We start from the raw sequence: 24,015 nt of genomic DNA, 5'->3' as shown, positions 1-24,015 counted from the left end.
TCAGTGCTGAGTGCAGTGCCTCACACCGCCCGGCGGGGGGCGCCCTCCCCATCACAGCGAAGGCGCCTAGTGGGCTGCTGTCCCTTTAAGGAGGAGGGCGCCCGCTGTCGGAGGCCGGGTTGTTCGCTCTGTCAGGTTTGCGCGCCCGCCCGCCCGCCCGCCCGGCCGTGCCGCGATGTTCCGCCTGCTGCGGCCGGGCCCGCTGCGCCCGCCCGCACTGCCCCGCAGCTTTCTGCACGCCGCTGCCTTCCGCCCCACGGGCAGCGAGCAGCGCTTCGGTCGCCCTCTTCTCTTGCCACCGCCGCCGTGCCGCGTAGCGCTGCGCGCCGCCGCCGGCAGCCCCGCTAAGGTAGGGGGCTGGGCTCGCGGCCGGAGGAGCCGCCCGCCCGGGGCGAGGCGCTGGCTGTGCGCGCTCCGCGTGCGGCTGCCCGGTCGCTCGGTGCCGCTCCGTTCCGGCGGAGCGCTGAGCTTTGTTTGGGCTTCCGCGGCAGCCGGGAATCGCCGGCGTGTGAGCGCGGAGCGCCGCGTTGCGATGGACGGACAGCGAGCGCTGTTCTCTCGTCCTTTCCTATAATGAAACTGAAGGGTGGGAATGGCTTCAGAAATAGTGCTGTATCAGGGCTGGAAATAATTGGGTTGTCTAATTGTGAATGCTTGCTTTTGCTAAATGGGCTTGCTTTTATATATATATAAGTGAAAATTGTTTCCTCGCTTGCTTTTAGCATTAAATCTGGTTGAAGCAGTGAAGGGCTTGGAGGTGTTTCTGTTTTGTTTTTTTTTCCTGCTGGACATTTTTCAGCTTTCAGTTTCTGTTCAAACATCGTTTTGGTTGATGAGCCAAAGCCTAGCAACAGAATTCTAATATTATTCCTTATGTTAGAATGAACAAGGTTATGCTCTGTAGTTACTTAATACGTGTTTATGGATCTGTGTGGTTTTTCTCAAGATGAGATAAAAAGTAATGCGAATTACAATGGGGGGGAAGGCAAACATAATCTGTTTGCTTTGGGTGAGGGGAGGGCGTGATTAAAATCGCTGACTGAAGTGGGTTTGTCTCACCATGAGCACTGTGAGACTGCACTGTGTATTTTGTGCCCTGGTGACAATCCTGCCAAGTGCAGGCACGAACCAAAAGCTGTGGATATGGACAGAAATCTCTTTGGCATCTCAGCCTCATCTCCCCAAAACGGTGTGGGTAGCTTTGGCACTCTTTTGTATCAGATGGAATGCTGGGACCATAACAACTCCTTTTTTTATGATGGAACTTGTGTTGTGTAAGAACATGCACCAAGGTCAGTACATCTGTTTAATGTGAATAGTTGGAAAATGAGAGCTTGTATGATGCTACGGGCATCAGCAATCCCAGTGCAAAAAAGCAGAACAGTGTTGCTCTTTCCCAAAGCTTTCCAAGCAGCACAACACATGCCATTCTTTCAAATCAGTTTGGCTGATTAGAATATTATCTGGTACTTAATCCTAATTAATACTTTTGCTTTTGTGTTCTGTTTTTTTTTTAGGATGCGGGATCCCCTGAAAAGGCAGCCACAGATCTCAGTGGTGAAAACAAGAAACTCAACAAATCTCAGCAGCTGAAACAAGTTTTCAAACAGTATGGTGCTGTAGGAGTTTCGTTCCATGTTGGAATTTCATTAATATCTTTAGGAATCTTCTACGTGGCTGTGTCAAGGTGTGGTTTGTACAGTGTCTGTAGGCTGTAATGGTTTGGACAAGGGAAATGTCTGACCATTGTGCTTTTTCTAAAGAGACGTGCTCTAAGTTTGTCTGATTTATACAGGAATCCTCTGCTTTCTGTGTATAAATGGATCTGTAAGTTGGTTTAAGCTCCAGTCAGGCATGAGAGAAGATAGATGTGGTGGACTGATGAAAACAGTAGAGACTGCACCAAAGTAACTGGCCAAACTAGATGAAAGAATTTGCTTTCCTGCAGAGGTATCTTTTGTTCTCAAACAGTAGTGTGGCATGTAGAGATAGAGCTGTATGAAAGTGCTGGAGCTTAGAGATAAATCTCTTTTTCTGGGAGCTGAACACAGTTGAAACTGCAGAAGGCAACAGCCACTAAAACAGAGGATTAGACTATCCAGTATTTTCTGTTTTAACCTTACAGAAGAGGTGTAGGATATTGTGTAGATGATTTCAGGAGGAAGTGCAGCAGCTTTAGATGCGTCTGTTTTGTGAGGAGGAACTGATGATTTCCTCCAGGAAGGTGGTGCATGGGGCTGAGCATTCTCTGTGCTGCAGTTGTGTGACCAATAAACGAAGAAGATATTTGACTTCGTAGGGATCCTGGCAATTAAAACCAAAATTTGTATCTGAAAATAACGTATGTGTTATTGTTACAGAAATGAATCGGGCTGCTAGTCCTGGAAGAATTCATTTATTTATCAAAACTTAGAAATTCCAGAGTTGGAAGTTTACTGTGTTAAATTCCCTGAGTAAATAGCACTTCATGTTCTTCAGTGTGCCATTTTAAAATAAACTGAGAAGTCTTGTTTTCTTTTTCCCCCAGCGGTGTGGATATGACTCCAGTTCTCTTCAAGCTTGGTTTCAGTGAATCATCATTGCAATCTAAAATGGCTGCTGGTACAAGTACGTTTGTGTTGGCATACGCCATTCACAAGCTGTTTGCCCCGGTACGGATCAGCATCACTGTGGTTTCTGTGCCATTTGTTGTCCGATACTGCCGGAAGATTGGTTTCTTCAAACCTCCTGCTCCAAAGCCATGATAATTTCTTACTGTCTATTATTATTATTTAAATGTTTAATATTCATGTCGCTCTTCAGATACTCCTTTGAATTCATGCCAATGCTGCCCTTCTCTTGCATTTCTCTGGCTTATCCTTTCAGGTAGATGTGGCAGTGAAAAGTGCTGTCCTCGTCTTCCCCTTTATAAAAAGCTCTTGAAACAGAGTCTGGTTTCCACTCCCACTGTTCATGTAAATGCTTTTGACAATGTGCAGTCTCTTACAGAATTGTACAGACGTACAATTTGGGATCTTTATTTTCTAGATTTTTGGATCATTAATGTTTTCATGCCAAAATGCAGTTGCAGTTTATTACTGTGCAGTTGGGAAATAGAATAAGATTCCTTTCCTAGTAGTAGAATATTGTTTCTTCCATAGACCATGTAAATAGTTCTATTGGTAAGTAGGTGTACTGGGATCTAAGGTGCTATGTGAGTGTTTCTTTTGTTGCAGAAGGCATATGTTATGATCCCACTCCTGCAATCCAACACACATGCCAAGCTAACTTTAATGAGAGTACCTGTATGCTTAATTATTGCACAGTTATAATTGTGGCTGAAATTATGGCTCTGAAATTATGGCTCCTTTGTGGTGCTTCCATATCTCAAGATTTTGTTGCTTGAAACTATGCTTTTCTGACCTTCCTAAGGTCTTTTTTCTTCTCCTTTCAGTTTTAAATGCTACGGACTCATACTGAGTCTAGTGAAATCATTATAACCAGAATTACCTCCTATGTGAATGTATTCCAAAGATAAAGTGAGAGGCAAAGTAACTGTGGTGTTGAGACCTAGCTTTGTTACTGGGAACATCTTGTTGGTCTGTGTTGGGGTTTTGTTTTTGTTTTTTAAGCTAGCTGTTAAAATGGGAGCTTTCTGCTCCTGTGGATGAATCTCTGATCCTCACCTGAAGTCCAGATGTTACAGTTCAGAACTTCTCAAAAGCAATTCTTGTGCTTGTCTGGTAGACTGTTGTGTACCAACTCAAGGTGTAATTCACTTCCTTATTTGGGCAGTATCCCTATTAAATTGTATTTGCATATAACCACTTTTCAGTTAACCTAAAAACTGGATTTCAAATCTAGGGATTCAGCTTAACATCCTGTGCTAAACCTGGGTTTCAGACTTAGGACTGTGCTTCTGTGAGATGACTGAAGCCACATCTGAGTCTTTTGGATCTGTTCTCCCTTCCTCATCTGTTCTTTTGACACTGTCTGCCTCTGTGTTTGTGCTTATCACTTATGCCATGGTGGCTCTGACACAGTTCTATTCATACAGGAATCTGAACTAAAAAGGCAGAAAACTACTCTGACCATCAAAGTATTTTTTTCTTTTGCCAAGTTCTCTTTTTGAAAAGAAATACTGCTCAAGAGAAGAGGGAAGAATGAGGCACGTCTTTGCCATGAGCAAGTTATTAACACTGCTCAGACATAACATTAAATTGCATCCTTAGTTAATCAGTGTGAATATTGTATTTGGTACTGGGACGGAAGCTTATTGCTGGCTATCCAAGAGCTAAAAACCTGCAGTGTCTACACAGCAAAGGAAGGGATACTGTGCAGCCACCACCTCTTTTGTTTTCTGATCTACTACAGCCTGGGGCTGGATAGAGATAACTTTACTCTGCCTGCTTCTTTGAAAATTAAAGTCTTCCTTTGGCTCTTTTTGCTTCATTTTCCAAGAAACATGTTCTTTCCTACACGTTTTCTGGCTGTTCAGGTCATCATTCTGTTATCCAAGGGTAACAAAAAGGATTCCATAATAATCAAATAATGACAGCCTTGTTTTGTTTGATCAGTGATTTCTAGCATGTAGGTCTTGTCCTGAAGGTGATAAAAGGAGTCAGACTTTTCCTTCCCTGTTCCTAGAGCGTTTCTATAAAACAAGACTCATTTAAAGCAAGTGTACCTGGAAGTTATTAGAGGTACAAGCAGCATAGATTTTGTTGTGGTAATAGAAAAACCCTTCATTTAAATTGTGACCTGTAAGATAAAGATGGTTGTATAAACTACTGGCACTTTTAGATGAGTTTTTGCTAAATATTTTACAGTAATTTGAGAATATATTTTGAATCCTCGAATCCTTGCTTGTAAAAGATCTTTTTTAAATAGTTTGTAAAATAGTAAAAGACCTTCCATGGCTCCTGACAATGAAAAAAATAAATTGCTTTCTTGTAGCATTTGCTTGAAGTGTTTTTCTGGAAAATACTTGGTTTGCTGATTGTCTTGTTTAATTGGAGGAATGAGAAAGCACTTAATGACAAATTACAAGCAAGTTTTACTATGTTTTTAATGATTTTTAATTAATTTTTTTTTAAAAACAACTATCCTTTTCAAAAATGCAGAAAACCTTGTGATTAAAACAATGATACTGGAACAAAGCATCTTAATGCTTTATGTCCAAGTTTGTAGCTATGAAGCCTAGGTTCTAATCTATTAATTCTGCTTCTGATATTTTGTAAATGGGGGAAAAAAAGTTTAGAGCCTAGGCTCTAAACACCAGAGAATTGGAAATATGGATTTTAAGTATGCTTTGGTTTTTGTTCCGTTTCTGATGTGTATGTGTGTATAGACACGTATATATACATATGTATATGCATCTCCTCCTTGGTAATGACTTTCCAGATCTTTCTCTCTGAAGTACTTTCAAACCTTACTTATGACTATTACACTTCAACTGCAAAGGAAGAAGCAGATTTAGTTTTTAACTGTGAAACTCTTGTAAGGTATCTATTAACATTTTTGGTACTTACCTGAAGAATAATAGCTACATCTTCTTACACAACACCAGCACTTAGAGCTGGAACTTATTTTATATCAATTTACTTTTGGACAGAGCTAGTGAACTTAGTCTGTGACCACAGATGAGCAGTCAAGATGTTCTCCAGTAGTCTGACAGTAATGACAAGTGGTTGGAGGCAGCCAACACACATATTACGTATTGTAAGGAACCTTACCCTGCTTTACAATATATAAGCAATCTTTATTTAGAAACTTGAGTGCTCACATTTAAGACAAACTAGAAACAAAATGCACACATCATTCATTTTTAGGACACAAATGCATTCACCTCAGTTTCAGATTACACCACAGGTATGATACCCTTTAGCAGCCCAGTGAGTTCATAGGCAGGTATCTCTGGGATATTGCACTGTTCAGTAAGATAGAACCACCACTGTCTCTTGTTATTGGAACAATGAGCTATAATTATGACAGACCATATCATAAAGGCCTTGAACAGACCTTGAATACTTTCATCAATAGAGCTGGCCCACATGTAGTTATTTTTCAAGTATATTAAGTATTACACAACACCCAGCTGGAAGTCAAATAGATTTACATTGCAATTCAAGATCAGTTCAAGATAGTAACCAACCCAAAGACTTTGTGTTCTTAATTGCCACTGGATTCCAAGACCTGCTCCTCCTTATTGTATTACAGTAGTCACAGTACAAATCTCCTTGTTAGTCCAATGAGATTACCCTTGTTAAGACTATGTTCTGGATGGGGCAGCAACATCACTTTCTATCGTTGGGCAGCTTCGTAGAGTTTGCTGTAATCCAGGGATGAACAAGTACATCCTTCAAGGGCAGCCGATGGAATGGGTTATGTTTCAGAAGCTTAGAAATTAAATCCCTTGCACCTTCTGTTACAAATAATGGATACTTGAATTCCACCTAAGAAAAGAAAACAAGACAAAAGATGATGCAATATTCCTTGGCACTAATCAAAACTGGAGAGCAACAAGGTTCTGCCCCCAACGTGCAGAGAGCAAAGAGAACTGTCATGGGCTGTGTACCTTGTACCTAGTAAGTAATTTCATCACAATCCTGAATAAAACTGAAGGTTCTCACTGCTTGCTAAAGTCCAGCTAGCTGCTTTTCTGTGTGCTCCCAACACAAAACCACTTTGCTGGAATCTCTCAAGTTTACAGAACACTAGAAATCTAGAAACATAATTTAAGTTTTTCCTAATACCTTGAATGATTAATATTTTATATACCAAAACATGAAAGTAGTGAAGGAGATAGTGAAGAAGAATAGCTGCTATATAAAAATGTAGGTGTTCAGATGCAGGTAGAAACAGGACAGAATGAAGGAGCCAGGAAAGCTATCTTATTCTTTATTGTAATTTTACTGGAGTGACTTCAGGATAGCTTTAAGGATCTAGTTTTGTGTGCATCTCATTATGTCTTTCCTTTCCTCAAGAAGAATATTAACCGTCAAGACAAGAAGTGAAACCGAAATTCACCTAGTTGAAGTTATGGCACATACCCTGGAAATAGCTCTGTAGGTTTCTTGATATGTTTCTGCTTCAAAAGGTGGTTTTCCTACAAGGAATTCATAGCACAGAACCCCCAAGCTCCAAATATCCACCTTTTCATCATGTGTTCTTCCCTCAATCATTTCAGGAGGCAAGTAGTCAAGTGTCCCACAGAGAGTTGATCTCCTGAAGAAAAGAACAGAGTACAGTGTATCATTTACCCTTTATGGTAGTTAAGATCTGTTTTAACTGCTAGTATTAGCATCCTGATTCAAGTGCTCTTATCTGTATCTCAGTGTAACCTGCCCCAGATAACTCAGCATCACTGGAATTTCATCAGTCACTCTTCTAGTTTTGCTTTAAAGTATTATAGTCACTACAGGCAGTCTTACCCTTCCTTTTCCTCTCTCCCACTGGCTTACAAGTCAGTGCAACTTTCTTTGTCAGGTACAATTCAGACTAAGGAAACATTCCAATTATAGTGCTATTGTGAACTATTTGGATAGAAGTTCTGATCTTCATCTCAGGGACCACCATAACCCTAGAACAGTGCACTAACACTCTTGTTTCAGGTTCAGCAAGTTTTGAAATACACAAATGGAGAAGCAGGATAACGTTCTCTCTATGCTACATCAATCAACTATTAAGACCTTGACAGCAGTGGTCCAATTATTAAACACTCCCCCCCCCCTCCCAGTATTTCAACAAGATGACATTTACCTCCATTCCAAAACTGCAAGTTTGACAAGAAAGCTAAAATTTTCATTACAGAATATTTCACTTTATAAGGTATATACTGCATTCTTACCTAGAGGATGGAGCATGCACAGACCATCCAAAGTCTGCAATTTTTAATTCTCCATTTGAACCAAGCAGCAGGTTTTCTGGCTTGATGTCCCGGTGAATCACACTCTTTGAATGACAGTATGATAGGGCATCTGCTAGTTCTGTAATGTACTGCAATTAGAAAGAAAACACAACTATCAGGTATGAGGACACTGACACTCAAGCTTTACTAGCACAGTATAGTATTCCCTAGGCATGATTAGCAGTTTGGGTAGAAAAATTGTTCCTCTCAAGCAACAGGTGTTGCTTGAAGTGACCACACAAATTGCAGTGGGCAATGCTGAACATTATTTATTAACACTGCAGTAGTTCTCCCAGCGTATTCCTAAATAGGTTACAAATGCATAAGCAAACTAGCATCTATGGAGTTGGTTTCATGCAACTGAAAATGACTTTCTTGAAGGGCTAGCTTTTTACTTCAGGTATGCTACACAGCAGCAAGCAACATACAAGCAGTTAGAACAACCTACAGTTGCAGTTCTTTGTTCATCGAATTTGGTAAGCTTCTGTAGTTCCTTGAAGACTTCTCCACGAGGTGCATACTCTAGAATAAGGTAGACTCTTGTAACATCATGGAAATAGCCATATAGCCTGAGAATGTTGGGATGCCTGCAAGAAAATAGAAATGTCTTCCTGAACAAGGTATGTGTACAACTAATTTTAATTATACACATAGGACCTGTAATTTTACATTAATGCCACATAGGATAGCACAGTTCCAACTGCCACGTCAGTGTCTATGAGAGCTTCAGAACAGACAGAGGGTATTTATCCTAGAAGTATCAGACTCGCTAGAAGCAAAAACCCAGCCAAGAATTCAGCTCATTTTATTTTCTCATACATAGCTTTCTACAACACACAGAAGAATAGATTGCCATTCAACGTGCAAACCTCTACACTCTGTATCTCTGAACTTAAATACTTCAAATATTTTCTGTGAAACAACTAATTCCATTCAGCAAGTTGGGCTTATTTTACAGGAAACAGAATACCAGGAACAAGCCTAGACTGAGAAATTGCAGTCATCCACTTGTAAGAACTGGCCAGGTGCTTGGCTTTTGTTTGGGTTCATTTTTCCTTTTGGTCCATGGGGTGGTGGGGCAGGGGCAGAATGGCAAGAAGCAGTTTCAAGTTGTTATGTATTACAGGATTGCTTTTCTTCAAGTGAGTTTACTTTGTTTTTTAAATTGAGCACAAACTAAGCAAAGGTTAACTGTTCACATTACCTGAGATGAGACTGTATTTCAACTTCTCTTCGTAGTTGATGTTCTACACCAGCATCCTCAAGCTGAGCTTTAAACAGCACCTTTAGTGCAAGAATAAATTTACTCTGCTTTTCACGTGCCAAGTATACATTTCCAAATTTTCCTTTCCCCAGAGGACGACCAATTTCAAAATCATCAAGAGACCACTGTCTTCTGCAAAAGGAGATAGAATGTTACAAAAGTAATGCTTGTGTGTGTGTCAGCAGTTCCAGTTAAATTCATATTTAGTGATCTCAGCTAGGTTTTAGTCTTTAATGGCACACCACCAAGAGGACAAAACGTGCACTGAGACTTCTCTAAAGACAATCTTGAAAGCTTCTCTTGCTTCTAAAGCATATGCACAGAGGCACAGCTACTTATTACAGCAAAACCAAAACCGTATAACAAACTGAGTACATTTCAATATACTTGATACAGATATATTCTAGACTGTCAGAACTGTTCCAAAGCAGCCATACTACTGCATCCAAAGTCAGACTCAAGCCTCCTACACACGTGAAGAACACATTTTTTCCAAGTGAACATCATGTGATTACAGCAGTGATTATCAGAATTCTCTCACAGGAAAAGCTGCTCCTTGTTAAGCCAAAAGCTTTTTTTCAGATTACAGTAATTTATTGTTTCTGAAGATTACTAAAGCAAAATAACCCTTCCCAGAGTTTCATTAATAAACATTGTCTCTATGAAGTGAGAAGGCTACTGTTCTTAGCGATCCAGAGGCTCAAGTAGACAGCAGCTTGGCTGCAACTTAGTTGTAGCATGAAGTGCTAGACATTGAAAGAATAACTAACTTAGCTATAAGTTTTTTTAGGCACACAACTTACTTTTTAGTCTCTTCCTTTTTCTTTTTAGTAGACTCCTCATTTTTCTGTTTAGAGATGCTGTCTGCTTCAGAACTCTTTGCTGTATACGAACAAGTAGAACAACTTTATAAAACACACGAGTGAACACAACACATTCACATGAGAAACAAGTCTGGGTAGTATCTACAGCAATTTACAGTCTACCATCCATGATATTTAAAACATAGTGTAGCTGACCACTGGCAAAGCAGCACAGCAGTTAGAGCTACTTTATCAAAGTGTAACTTCAAATTCTTTTTTGAAATCAATGAAAACATTAAGAAAGCTTCTCCCCACCTCCTCACTCCTACTCATACAGTATTCTTGTGTATCAGATTACCATGAACACTGGAAAAAAAAAAGTGATGCAGGAATACCAATTCCATTTATTCAAAGTTGACTAATGTGCATCTGTAAGGTTTCAAGATTGGAGAAATACTTATATTGGCTCTAAATCCCTAATCCTAGCAACAAGGACAGTACAGTAGCACCTAAGATGAAGTATGTGCTGCTTTTCTGTTTCTGGGTGCAACCAGCTATTTCTCTTACAGGACTGTCCAACATAGCGTGAGCTTTGCATTTCGTGTACTGCACTCTTGTTTGAAGTATCCCAAGTGTCACAAACATGTAAAGATATCATCTTCAGAATTACCAGGTACAGGAGCTTGTTGAGGTTTTTCATTGTTCTTGCTTGGAACCTGAGGCCCAGCAGTTGGCTGGACTGGGAGTTTTGGTCGGGGCTGCTGTGTTGTTTGACTGTTGGACAGTTTTTGGTTTGACAGTGAAGAAGATTTTTGTGATTGTACAGGAACTCGCTGGGCAAAATTTGAAGGACACAGAACACGCTGTGGTTGAACTCCACTGTTCAGTGGCCGGCTCTGGGCAGAATTCTGAGACACAGGGACACGTTTTGGGCCATCTACAACAGGATTTGCTACCTTCAAAAAAAACAACAATTGTACATTAGTAATAGAATAGCACACTATACCCTTTATTTCCCTGTACAATAGAGTTAGGTTTAGGTTGTGGAAAAAGATAGGGAGGAGGAAAAAAAACACAGAGTATATTTAAAGGAGATCTTAAAATTACTCTCTTATATTTTAAGAATTCAATTTACCTGTAGAAAACTGTTGTCTTATTAACAACATGCTTATTCATAATTAGTCACAGATCCACCAAAGCCTAGATATCAGTGGAAAGTTCAGACAGGTCTTTACTACAGGAATTCTATTCACATGCACTGCTTGGAGTCACTACTCCCTTGAATGCTGTGCATTTTAAGAAGCCTTGCATTGCAACAGGAGTTCATGAGAACAAAGTAAGTTTAGTAAGGTTCCTTTATCTGCTTTTAATCCTTTTCTTTCAGTGGAGGAAGGCAGTTTAAATTTATATTTAAGCAGTTCTTAGTTGGTCTAGAATACTTTGTCTAGAATTAAATTCAAACGCTCGTGATTTGTTAGTGATGCTGTGACTCCTCTAAGAACTCTTACATTCTAGTTTTTTGATTCAATTGCATTGAAAGCTGATTTTAAACTATGCTTTGCTTCTGCTACTCTAAAACCTGACCAGGACCTGTTTCTATTTAAATTACAAGAACGAGAATGTCCCTGCTTGTGTACACAAAGATATGCAATCTTAGACACATGAATAACAACGTGAAGGCAGCATTTCCTTTGGAAGTCACAGCCAGCCTGCATGTATTTGCTGTCTAATTAAGGGCTTATGGATGAAAACTGCACTATTAAAGACTTCCCAATTAAAGAATTGCATGCTAACAACGGCAGTAAGAAGTTCAGACCTGGATGTTGTCCTCTGCAACCGAGAGACTGAAAGGTGATGCAGATAATTGCTCGCTGTGCATAGAAAGCATCGCTCAGAGCTTCTTCCCCTTCCTGTCACTTAGCAAGATCAGTCGCCATCATCACGCATAGACTTCGTACAGCCAAGAGAAATACACCCATAAACTCCGTGAGCCCCTTACCTTAGCAGCACGAGCAGGGTTTCCAGGACAGTTTTCTTTCACCTTCTTGTCCATAGTGCCTGAGAAAGGCAAGATGCGGTTTCGCCTACGGAGCGGGCAGAGGACGGGGTGAGCTGCACAGACAGCACAGCTCTGCTCTCCCTCTGCCCCCCACACGCCCGGCGCCCGCCACAGCTCCGTAACGGCCGAGCCGTACCCGCACCGCCCGCCGGGCCGCCCCCAATGCAGGAAGGCCGCTCCACGCCGCAGCACCGCCCCGAACACCGCACAACCCCGCTCACCTCGGCCTCCGGCCGCTCCGACTGTTTGAATTCAAACCTCCCTCCCTTAAATACCCTTTAAACCACCGCCCCCTCGCCATTGGCCCCTCTCCCGGCGTCCGCGCTCGCCGATTGGCCGCTTTTCAGCCGACGCGCCCGCCGATTGGCTCTCCTAAAGCTCCTCTCGTCGCGAGGCCGAGACTCGTCGCCGTGAGCTTGCGGGGCGCATGCGCAACGGCAGCCTGCTGCGTACCCGCGTCGGCCCGACCCGCCCGCCCCGAGGGCGGTGTTTGCGCTACATGCGTATTTTACGTACCGTCTCTCCGCCGCTGGCTTCTTCCGTACTCCAACTGCGTGGATCGAGCCCCGCTTACACACTTTTCTCCGCAAGTCTCTGCCCGGCCGGGTCTTTCGTTACGCAAATCGCGTACGTCCAGACCACCCACCTGTGGCAACGCTACAACTACCGTTCCTTCCTCGCAGCCACCGAGGCCTCGCAGCGCGCCGCCGGCGTCGGGGGGAAGGGCTCCAGGTTAGTCCCGCATCCTGCCGGGCTCCGACCTCGTCCCTCTCAGCTACCCGCACGCCCACCCGCCGCCCGGGGCCGAGGGAGAGGCGGTGCCGCCACCTTGCGTGAAGCCGAGCTCGAGTGGGGGCTCGGGGCCATTGTGTCCTGCCGGCGAGGCGAGGTGCGACGGGCGGCAGCGCCGAGGAGGAGCGGGAGGGCTGCAGCAGGCCTCCGCCTCGCACCGTGCGGCGCCGCTCCACGTGCCCTCGGCTCTTGAGGACAAGTGCGAAGGGGACAGCCGCCCGCCTCGGCACGAGGGGACGCCCGGCCGGAGCCCGACGTCGCGTAACGGCGCTGCCGGCTCGCAGCTGTCGGCGGCACGCAGCGCCCCGGGACGGCGCCGAGCGGTCGGTGCCGCTGGTGAAGCGCGAAGGAGCGCGGGGCGCTGCGCTGTCGCGTGGTCCCGCTCGCTGCGGTGCCGGGAGCTCCGCCACTCGGTGCGGCGCGTGCGGCCTCTGAAGAAGTGTGATTGAAGGCAACTTGTCAGTGGCTCTGCGTCCTTAACAACCAGCGCGAGGGCGGTCCCGGTGTGTTGGTGTTTTGACAAGCGGGACACGATAGGGAAAAAGAAGATGTCGGGTCGTCGTGTGGCTGCCGCGTGTGACCGACGCCAGCTGCCGCGGGGCATGGGGAGCATGGCAGCCCCGCTGCTCGACCCGCGTCCGCTTCGGCTGCCGTTTCTGGAGGCTGACGTGAGTAGGGCAGGGCTGCGGGGAGGGCGGCCGTGGGAGCGGTGGGGCAGGAGCTCAGCCTGCGGGACCTGGAAGCGGGGCGGCCGGCCGCGCTGGCGGATCAAACCACTCTCGTGAGGCCTGCGGCGCCGGGCGGCGGAGCCAAGCGCTCGTTCGCAGCCCCGTGACGCCCCACGTCGGGTGTCGCGGTGTCCCAGCGGCACCGTGCGGGCTCCCAGCAGCCGAGACACAAAGACCCCCAGCGCCCAGCCGCTGCGCTCTTAGCAGCCGGCCCCACGCTCCGATGGGCGGCGCGGGGCGGCCCTACGCGTGTCCGTGGGCCGCTGCCCGCCTCCCCCGAGCCGCCGCCGGGCCCGAGCCCCACGGGGCGTGGGGAAGGGGCGGCGGACTCTCGGTAGCCCCGCGGGGCGCCGCGCCCGCAGCCCGCCCCTTCCCCGCCGGGCGGGGGCTCCCTTCGCGCGTCGCGCGTCACGTGACGGGAAGGGGGCCTGCCGGCAGCGCGGCGCGCACGCTAGGCGTCACCGGTCACGTGACGCTGCCGTTCTCTTCCCCCAAGAGTCGCCTCCAATCGATTTGCGGGCGCTCGATGCAGCAGCCTTCGCGGAGGAGCATTCTTCGGTCTCGGCCGCCGCCGCCGCCTCCTCCCTTACCGCCGCCGCCAATCGATGCGCTCAGGGCTCCGGTCGCCATTTTAGGGGGAGAGCGAGGGAGGCAGAAGGAAGGCTCGGTAGGTGCCGGGCGGCTCGCGCCGCTCTCCGCGTTCGGCTGCGCGGCCTCGGCGGGGTTGCGCCCTCCGTAACGGCCGCGCGGCGCCGCCCGCGCTCCCCTGCCCGCCGCGCTCCGGCCGGGCGCTGCGCCCGCCCTCATTCAGCCCCGCTCCCTCACGCCCCCTCGTTGCTGCTCCCCGGGCCGGGTGGGGCTGCCGCTGCCGCTCGGGCTTCGCACGTTGCTCGTGCCCCGCTCCGTGCCCCTGCTCCCCGTCCATCCGCCTGCGGCCAGCAGGGCGCCGTGGGCGCTGCCGACCTGATAACCCCGCTCACCGGAGCTGTTTTTTATTTTTTTATTTTATTTTTTTTTCCTCCGTTGCTCCTTGTTATAATTCACGTTCTTTTTATTCGTCGGGTTTTCGTTTCTGCAATAAAGCCTCACCGGCTTTCTCCTGTTTTCTCTGTCTTTCGTTTCTCGGTCTCAGTCTTACCTAAAGTTTCAGTGCTGTTAGCGCTGGTACCCGGCAGGATACGCTTTAATTAAAGGCTTTAATTGTTTCGTGCAACTCTCTTGTGTGTGACTTTTCCCATTTGTTTATTTCAGGCCCCTCCAAGGCATTCCTTGCTCACAATGTATAGGACGAAAGTCAGCTTGAAAGACCGTCAGCAGCTTTATAAACTAATCATTAGTCAGCTACTGTATGATGGGTACATAAATATTGCCAATGGCTTAATAAATGAGATAAAACCACAATCAGTGTGTGCGCCATCTGAACAACTGCTGCATCTTATTAAATTAGGTAAGCTGGGATTAAAAACAAAAGAACTGCCGTAAAGTTTGTGCTCCCAAATCCTTGGATTAAATCTTTGTGAATAGCGTAGTGCTACTGAGAATGCATGCCTTCTGTTTTCTCCACCCTTGTAGTAAATCACAAAGCTTTTATATCCATACACACGGCCTGCATTTTGTCCTTTAGCGCTTGCTGTTCAGTGACTCGCAGAATCACTGTCTGCACATTTAATAGTAAGTTAAATCCATTATTAAGGCACAACTCTCTCTGGTTGTTCCTGGACGTGTTGGAGGGGAGGGAGTAAGTCCTTCTATTGGCCACATTCATTGGCCTTTATATACCACACTCAAGAAAACAAGCTTCACAGTCTAGGATCTTGGCAAAGGTGTGTTTCTTGTTCTCTCTGTGCATCTTTCTGAAAGTACGTATGTGCTGCAGAAAGCAGTCAGAGTTCCTGGGCTGCTGTTGAAACAAGCCAGCTGGATTACTGGAGGAGTCCTAACCATGACAACGTGTTTTCTCTGTATTGTAACTGAACTGGTTCTGCTGCTTGAACTAGTTGATTTCTATGGGTATAAATGTGGAGCCTCGTCTGTCTGAAAGAAGAATACTGGGCTCTGCAGTTTGTAGATGAAAGCAGGAAAAACTTTTCTGTGAAAGTTGCTAACTGCAAGTAGGCACTTAGCTTAAAACTTGTATGCCTTGATGCAACTTGCAGTGCTGAACTGGCTTTGTCATGTAGATGCATGTTGCAATTAGAATGATTCTTTAAGGTGGGTTTGAATAAATTTTGTTAGTAGTGTTAGGATGGTAGTTTGTGTGTTGTTCTTCCTTCAGTTCAGTTAAAAAGAGAGTAATTGGTAAAAGCTTCTATTTTTTCACTTTAAATCTCATGTAATAGCATTGAGTCTTGTTTCACCTTTTTGTAACCTGATTATAGGCATGTCAGTGACTTCTGTTTGTGATTGTTTAGCTAATAATAAGTAATCAGTACTTAATGCCATTTTATATTTACTAGTTATCTTTCCACAGTTATACTAGAGCTGAACACTAAACAGCTGTGTTTAGTCAAACTGCCTTTCACTCTTAATGATAGATACTGCTGTACTAAAGTAAATCTATTCTGCTAGCTTAGCTTTGTTCAGTGTGGACTGTCTCTTAAATCCTGAACTTTAGAGCTGCCAAAGAAATATGTAGGATAGATGTGAGCATAGCCTGCCTGTCTAAAGAGGAGGTAAGCCTGGTTTAAGAATGTCAATTTTCTCTTTTCAGGGATGGAGAATGATGACAGTGCTGTTCAATACGCAATTGGACGGTCAGATACAGTAGCTCCAGGCACAGGAATCGACTTGGAATTTGATGCAGATGTACAGACCATGTCTCCTGAGGCCTCTGAGTATGAGACTTGTTACGTCACGTCTCATAAGGGACCGTGTCGTGTAGCAACATACAGCAGAGATGGACAGCTAATAGCTACAGGATCTGCTGATGCCTCAATAAAAATTCTTGATACAGAGAGAATGCTGGCCAAAAGTGCTATGCCTATTGAGGTAAAATATGACTTGAATCAGTCACTTTGTGAATTCTTGAGCTGTTCTCTCTGTTTCGTGCCATGTCTGTGCCTTGTGGCTGGCTCAATGGGTTGGACTAAATATCTGTTTCGACGTATTTCCTATTCCAGCAGTGGCTCATAAAGTACCCTTGAAGGAAAGGAAGAAGAAACAGGGCAAGTGTAACTCCTCACAGCATTCTAGAGAGCTGAGCCAGAAATTGCTTCTAATAGTTGTTGATAATCTCTATAACCATGCAAACAGTTTGGTTATGAACCTACCTTCACATCTGACTGTACAGCACACGGTGGCTCTCAGTACTGTTTCACAGAGTACATCTTTGCTTCCTTTACTTTTTCTCTAATACACTTATCTGGCAACAATTTAAGAGTTTTGGGTTTGTTGTTTTGTTGTTTTTTTTTTTCCCACTGAATGCACACAGAATTCCCAGCAGTATGCAACACGAGTGAAAGTTGCAGATTTCCCAGTTGGTACTGCTTCCCTTAATTAGTGTGGCAGTATTGTCTTTTGATTTGGGCTGTTCATGAAGGTGATGTATGTTCAAGCATCAGTTCTCTGTGGCTGATAGTAGTTTGTCCTTGAGCAAATCCAATAACCTTTGTAAAGATACAGGGAAGTTATTTCATAAGAATTTGTAACTGTATGAAGGTATCACATCTCCAGATAATTAAGATCAGTGATAATGTGCCGACTCATATGTCAGAAAAGGTAGCGATTTGATCACTTGTGCAAGTGAAAATGGTAAATTGCCTGTCAAAGGAGTGTTCTGCCTTCTAACACTGACTTGTTCAATGTTCTTTGTAGGTCATGATGAATGAGACAGCACAGCAAAACATGGAAAATCACCCTGTTATTCGGACTCTGTACGATCATGTGGATGAGGTTACATGTTTAGCTTTTCATCCTACAGAACAGATCCTAGCATCTGGTTCAAGGGACTACACACTTAAATTGTTTGACTATTCAAAACCTTCTGCCAAAAGAGCCTTCAAATACATACAGGTTAGATACAATAGTTCAATTCAGAGCAACTGAATCTTGAATGTGTGATTATTGAGGTATCAGTGAGCTGAATTGCATCTGAGTATATAAGTGGTTGGGTATGTAGGAGCATGCAGCTACAAAATGTTCAGACCTGGTTATGCATTGTGAGTTTGTGCATAATGGATAGCTACAGCTATAGTCTTAGAATCTTGTGCCTGTTGGCTTTTTGTTAATTCAGACCTAATCTAATATGGATGACTCTGAAGTCAACTACATTTTCTTGGTTCTGGAGGTAAATTTGTGATTGTGGTGGCTGACAAAACCTCCTGCTGCTGTTGCCTAGTATCCAACAAATAGGCACAGCAAGCTGCTCTAGGGGAAAAACTATGATACGTTTCAGTGTGGCCTGTCACTTAAATAATATACAGGGCATTTTCTATTCTGCAAAAATAGAACAGGTTGTGCTAATTGATAACGTAGTTTTATTTTTTAGCGTTTTAGTGCCACCACAATTGACGCTTCAATTTTTGTTTTTTATTTTTAAATTTACACCAATTACGTATTGTTTTGCTCAAACAGGAGGCAGAGATGTTGCGCTCAATCTCTTTCCATCCATCTGGAGATTTCATACTTGTGGGTACCCAGCACCCTACTTTGCGACTCTATGATATCAATACTTTCCAATGTTTTGTGTCTTGCAATCCTCAAGACCAGCACATCGATGCCATATGTTCAGTGAATTACAACGCAAGTGCAAACATGTATGTGACAGGAAGCAAGGATGGATGCATCAAACTATGGGATGGTGTTTCAAATCGCTGCATCACTACTTTTGAGAAGGCACATGATGGAGCTGAAGTCTGTTCTGCTATTTTTTCTAAAAATTCCAAATATATCTTGTCAAGTGGAAAAGACTCTGTAGCTAAACTGTGGGAGATATCTACTGGTCGGACGCTAGTCAAGTACACAGGTATGTGGCAGCTGACCTTCCAGGGACCTTCTTTGTCATGTGCTGACCAGTGAACAGGTGGTGTTGTCTGAAGAATAAGATCTATCACTGTTGAATACTAACTCGTAAGGGGAGACTGCTTTTGTGAGGATAAATGGCTCCAAATTTGAAAATGTAAAATACTTCCAGAAGAAAAACTGTGTCAATATCAACCTATTTACTCTAACGAGAGCTTGGAGACATAACTAACATCATTACACCATTGCTTTTGGAGGGAAGTCATCACTAGGCTAGAGGAAAAGTAAATAGGAATGTGGATCCCTTAAAAGATAGAACACCGGGGAGAGTTTCATTTTCTAGTTTTTCTTGAACATTATTTTTTAAAAAAGCATAATTGCTTTTCTTGTTAATGTTCAGTTTAGTTTGGGGGCTTACCAGTTTAAGCTGCACACCTAGTCTAACCAAAAATGGAAAAGTCAAAAGTAATGTGTAATCCTTTTGGAGTTAGAGGAGTCCACTTGCCTGGATTGTTCCCCAGACTGTAGGGAAATTGAACTGCTTTCGTGCAATTTCTTTAATATTCGTGCACAAAATATAGTTCTAGTAAAGCATGGCTGCAGCTGTATGACTTTATTGAAGGATACAGTTGTGTGCAAGGGAGTTACACTGAACAACAGCATGCTTTGATCTCAGCAGGACTTAAGAAGTGATGAAAGAAGGAAACTGTACGTGATAAGTTACATGACTGGGGAAGCTTTTGGATAAAACAGTCATGTGCTTAATATTAGGGGTCATACCATGACAGTGGAATGGGTATTGGTAGAAAATAACTTGGTACTACTGGTTTGGATGTGTGCAGTCTTTGTGCACTCGCTGTGTTTGCTGCCAACCAGCAGGGTGCAGCACCTCCTCGATAAACTCTTGCAAATACTGGGTAGCATACAGCGATGTATCCCTTACAAAACAAATGCAGAAGTGGGTAACGTTCCCTTTGAAGTACATCATGGCACATTGTGTGGCCTGCACATTAAAAACAGAAGTTATTAATGAGAATCTGTGTTTACCAATAACTGTAGTCTTCAGTTAGCTGTAAGCCTTGTACAAAAGATGTAAGGTTACACTGCTTTTAATATTTGCATTCATACTGGCTGAACTTCTTTGACACAAGCAGAATGCTTAATCCTTTTATTCTCTAAGATGTCCTGCCCTATACAGTGTATATAACTGCAGGAGGATATGGTTGCTTTACCTGTATACTAACTGAGAAAATAAGGCTCGGTAATAGACTTCCATAACTGTCAATTGCTGTAGTTTACTTCTAGGTCCTTGGGGAAAAAAAAAAACTAAAGGTGATCTTATTTGGCTTGTATTTTACTGCATGTATTTAGGAGCTGGTTTGAGTGGACGTCAAGTACACAGGACACAAGCAGTCTTCAATCACACAGAAGACTACGTGCTGCTGCCAGATGAAAGGACCATAAGTCTCTGCTGCTGGGATTCAAGAACTGCTGAGCGAAGAAATCTCCTTTCTCTTGGGCACAACAGCATTGTCCGCTGTATTGTCCATTCTCCTACCAACCCTGGCTTCATGACCTGCAGTGACGACTACAGGGCTAGATTTTGGTACAGAAGGTCAACAACAGACTAAGGACATCTTTATAAAAGAATGATTATTCAGATTCCTTATATCATCTTGTATTGATTGTACTGCCGACAGCTGCCTAAATGAGAGCTACGCTGTGTCTGTTTTTTGTTTTGTGTTTTAATTCTGTCAGATGGCAGAAAAATATTGAAATACTGAAACTTAAGTTTTGCCCCACGCTAATTTTTTTTATTAGTGTGCGTGGCATTAATTTTTTTAAGTCATCTCTGATTTTACTCGAGGAGTTGGGATGCAGAATAAAATGATCCTTGCAGGAAGGATTAAACTTACTCTCCTGTCTTTCTGAATCCTGCGAAAGATAATGTGACTAAATCTTGCTCAAACTGGGCAGTGTGAGCCAGTTTTGCTCTGCATTGTATCTGTGCAATCCCCCTAAAGTCTGTTTAAAGAACGGATTACACGAGCAACGGTAGAGCTCGGCGAATGTTTTGATGAAGCCTTAAGCTGTCTTCAGTTCTGATTCATGCTTTGAAGCTCTTTTATATCTTTCAGTCTCTTTCCCCCTGTTGGCCAAGTGGGCCTCTGATTCTGAGCCAGTTTTGTGCCATAAGAATGGTTTTAAATTGTTCAGATGAATTGAAGAGATGGTGTTCTAGTTCTGATATTAAAGTTCAGACTTGAAATCTTGTCTTCTTTACAATTTGTCTTAAGTGTAATCTTCAAGTAAATTCAAGGAATATTCACACTGAAGCTATTAAATGTGGCAGTGCTGCAGCATATGAAAGTGAGAATAACCTGGCAATAGGAGCCGTTTAGTAACTCCTCTGAGAAACTTGTAATGTTAATTTTCTTCATACATGTGTCAGAATTGTAAATTTGCTTCATTTAGTTCTCATTCTGTCAGTGTGTTACACAGCAATTGAGATACTTCTCTGAATTTAAAAACACAGACTCATTGTTTCTTCTGCCTGTTGTGTCTGATAGTCTGAGTTTCCCAGATCTGCCTGTATTCATTAGAAGTACAGATCAGCAAGAAATCCATGGTTAAAACTTCTGTACATTTGAAAATTCACTACATGTTCTTATAGATGAGGTTTCTTATCCAGTCTTTGCAGTTTTAAGAGCATTCATTCAGGCATTCTATCTGCAGCAGAGTGGTACAGTGCTTTTCAGATTCATGTTTGGGAGTTTCCTTTAGTCATAAGCTCAGCACTTGCTTTCATTAAATGTATGGTTGTTTATTAATGTTGGGTTAACTTTCCATTGCCACTAAGTGTCTTGTCAAGGGCTGATGAGGATGCAGGTTTTGTCTATATATAAATAAAGATGGTCTTTTAAAAAAAATATTTAATATATAAAGAAGGAAATGTATTAGTTTTCTATGTAAAGATAGTAAAAATACTGGAAGAATAGGATTTGGGATGTGTTACAGTCTGAATCACTCTTGCACTGCATTCAAATCAGAGTTGTAGACCTGCAGTGTTGAATGTTTCATTTTTGTTCTTCTAAATTTAATATTCTTCTTAAACAACACAGCAGTACAGAACAAATTTATTAGACTTAGCAATTTTCTGCATCAGTTGTCTAAAACTTTATAGGTACATGGAAGGCATTAAGTAGTGGGTTCTGCTGATTTCTTTGTTGAAGGAACAAGGAAAACTGGTGAGAGGGAAAAGGGAAGTCATGACACAGTTCTTAACACGCTGTACTTGCTCAGCAATCAGTCCTCTGGTACTAGCACCAGCCAGCTAAATTGGGAGCAGTGGTAGTTCTTTATTAAATTGAAGTGTTTCTGGTAAAGCAGCTGTCTATAAGTAACTCATTTGCTGTGATCTTCGGGATCTTCTATTTTCAAAGCAGTGTTTTGTATATTAAACCACTGCTGAAGTTGTTAAGTTAGCAGTGTTGTAGCTTTCACTTCAGGCTTCCTTAATTCTGTGCAAGGCTGGTTTGCTTTTTTTCTCTTGAAACAGAAGTAGAGATGTAGTGTGTTAAGGAGAAAACATCCTGAAATGAACTGTGTTTTTGTCTTTTAGCAGTACTTCAGTGAGAGATGATGCTCAGAGAGAGAGAACTGAGTGGCATTTGGCTGCAGGATGTTCGTATTGATTTCATTAAATAGTTTGATTTCCATAGGTGTTTACAAGAAGTGGCCTTGCTTTTCCCAGTAAAAATAAGTTATTTACTAAGCTAGTTACTGTGTTTCATTACTTAAGTAGATTACTTGAAAAATCCAAGAGCTATTGGAGTGAAGTGGTCCAGGGAGCAGCTTGGATCTAGCATGACAAAAAAAAAAAAAAAAAAAAAGCAAAACCATTTTGGTTAAGCTTTAGGCTGAGTAAGATGTCTTCTACCTGCAGTAAAAATGTTTGTATGCAGGATATAATTATATAAAAAGGTAAGTGGCCTGAATCAAACTTGAGTTTGGGGAGCTGAACCAAGAGCAGGGAAGTAAGATCTTCAGTCTGAGTCAAAAGTTTAGAGTCTGTGAGGAGGTAGTCAAGGTCAGGATAGATGATCTCTAACTGCTTCTGTTCCCCTTCCGTAATGCAAAGGGAGGAATGTTTTTATTCAAGTTTCAGAATATTAAAGTTGACCAGGCAAAGTGAGCTTGGGTCTTACAGAACCAGTCCTGCCTGCAAGCAGGTACGTTCAGAAGTACATCCAGAGGAATGACCTCTGCAAAGATGCTGTTTGTTGTTGCCTTGGTGCTCTTAAAATTCTCTGTTAATGAAGTTGGGGAGAAAAAAAAAAAAACACAATATTTTCTCCAATATTTGGAATGCTCTTAAAATGAGCTTTGTGAAGGAAAGCAGTTTTTTGCTCTACCTACTCCTAAGAGGTAGTACGGGGCTTTTGCTGTACTCAGCCCTGCTGAGAGTAGTCAGCTCAGTGGATCATAGTTCTTGCTAGCAGCTTCACAACAGCTCTGTTTATCTTCAGAAGTGAAAGAAGGATTACTACCCGGTTTTGCAGCTGTCTTTGACCTTGAGGGGACTTGTTTTGAAACTGCTTTTCCTCGATACATTCAGACAATTGTTAAGCAAGACTCACACTTCTGGATTAATACAGTAGGCGTAGAGAGCATCCCTTGCTGCTGATTTGTCCTTGATGACAAAATGCAAGCTAGGTAAACTTGTTAGATTGAAGAAAGCATCTGTTTCTGACTCTTCTAGCCATGCATACTCTTCCACTGTCTGTTTTTTCCTTGAGGAGCTGAGTGCAAATCCATGGGGATAACATGAGATATGGTGGGAGGGGACGTGGGTGCTATGGGAAAGCCCTGTTGTGGTGTGCTGAGTGCTGCCAGTGCTCCCAGATAGCAGAGTGCTATGGCACATGGATACCTGCCTGCTCCAAGTATAGGAGATACCCATGTTACCAACACAGTCATTAGCTGTCTACCTTTGGTTTTCAGATATTGTTAGAACCTTCCAGAATCTTATCTGAGACTAGCAAACTTTGCTATTACTCTATTTTAAGCTCTTTGTTCCTCAGAGATTAAGGGCAGCTCTTCTTTCACCTGAAAGAGGAAGCAAACGTGTAAACAAGCTCTTGGAAACCAGAATTCCTGCCTGAGATTGTGAGCTGCCCTGGGTTCGAGCACTTGCCAGTGAGAAAGCAGTGACCTGCTGCCCTTCCAAGGAGAAGGGATCTTCCCTTGGGCAGATAAATTCTGCTGGGGACATTGCTGACTGATAAATGTCGATTTCTTCTCTTACTCTTGCAGTTTGGGCAGCCCTTCATTTGACAAAGAAATGCTTTATTCTCATCTGTAGCTCTCAGTAACTATGTCCTGCCATGCTCTTCCACTCAGACCCAGTGCTGGTTGTATCTCCTCAGGAGAGCTTCCATCCCCTGCTGAAGGTCAGTTGTATCCACCTGGCAGATCACCCGTCCTGCCCCTTCTGTCTGTCATGGACAAGTGCTGAGGTC

The 24,015-nt window shown here is 43.4% G+C and overlaps 3 protein-coding genes across 4 annotated transcripts; 2 read left to right on the top strand and 1 right to left on the bottom strand.

The window, feature by feature from the left end:
• The first annotated feature begins 153 nt into the window (after positions 1-153).
• On the top strand, positions 154-5,040 carry MIMS2 (mitochondrial inner membrane structural 2). Of its 2 annotated transcripts, none has more exons than XM_090151987.1 (3): positions 154-349; positions 1,518-1,609; positions 2,528-5,040. In XM_090151987.1, the coding sequence occupies exons 1-3, from the start codon at positions 176-178 to the stop codon at positions 2,742-2,744; spliced, it is 483 nt and encodes a 160-aa protein (XP_090008113.1). In that variant the 5' UTR covers positions 154-175; the 3' UTR covers positions 2,745-5,040. The 2 variants fall into 2 exon arrangements, with proteins under 2 accessions (XP_090008113.1, XP_031472225.1); XM_031616365.2 differs by having other exon boundaries at positions 1,518-1,687; positions 2,528-5,035.
• Positions 5,041-5,719: 679 nt separating this feature from the next.
• AURKA (aurora kinase A) lies at positions 5,720-12,443 on the bottom strand. Its single transcript, XM_031616330.2, is given in 10 exon segments — positions 5,720-6,278; positions 6,280-6,434; positions 7,032-7,206; positions 7,829-7,977; positions 8,337-8,475; positions 9,093-9,284; positions 9,956-10,034; positions 10,626-10,911; positions 11,955-12,039; positions 12,236-12,443. Coding segments are annotated over 10 exon segments (1,368 nt in total). The 5' UTR covers positions 12,316-12,443; the 3' UTR covers positions 5,720-6,250.
• A 78-nt stretch (positions 12,444-12,521) lies between these two features.
• CSTF1 (cleavage stimulation factor subunit 1) lies at positions 12,522-20,762 on the top strand. The gene is made up of 7 exons (XM_031616317.2): positions 12,522-13,474; positions 14,031-14,201; positions 14,786-14,981; positions 16,245-16,522; positions 17,348-17,545; positions 18,107-18,497; positions 19,865-20,762. The coding sequence occupies exons 1-7, from the start codon at positions 13,355-13,357 to the stop codon at positions 20,122-20,124; spliced, it is 1,614 nt and encodes a 537-aa protein (XP_031472177.1). The 5' UTR covers positions 12,522-13,354; the 3' UTR covers positions 20,125-20,762.
• The last annotated feature ends 3,253 nt before the right edge of the window (positions 20,763-24,015 follow it).

The sequence above is a fragment of the Phasianus colchicus genome, chromosome 17 (genome assembly GCF_987193195.1).
Source record: "Phasianus colchicus chromosome 17, bPhaCol1.hap1.1, whole genome shotgun sequence".
Classification (NCBI taxonomy): domain Eukaryota; kingdom Metazoa; phylum Chordata; class Aves; order Galliformes; family Phasianidae; genus Phasianus; species Phasianus colchicus.
This window is presented reverse-complemented; position numbering and strand designations above follow the sequence as displayed.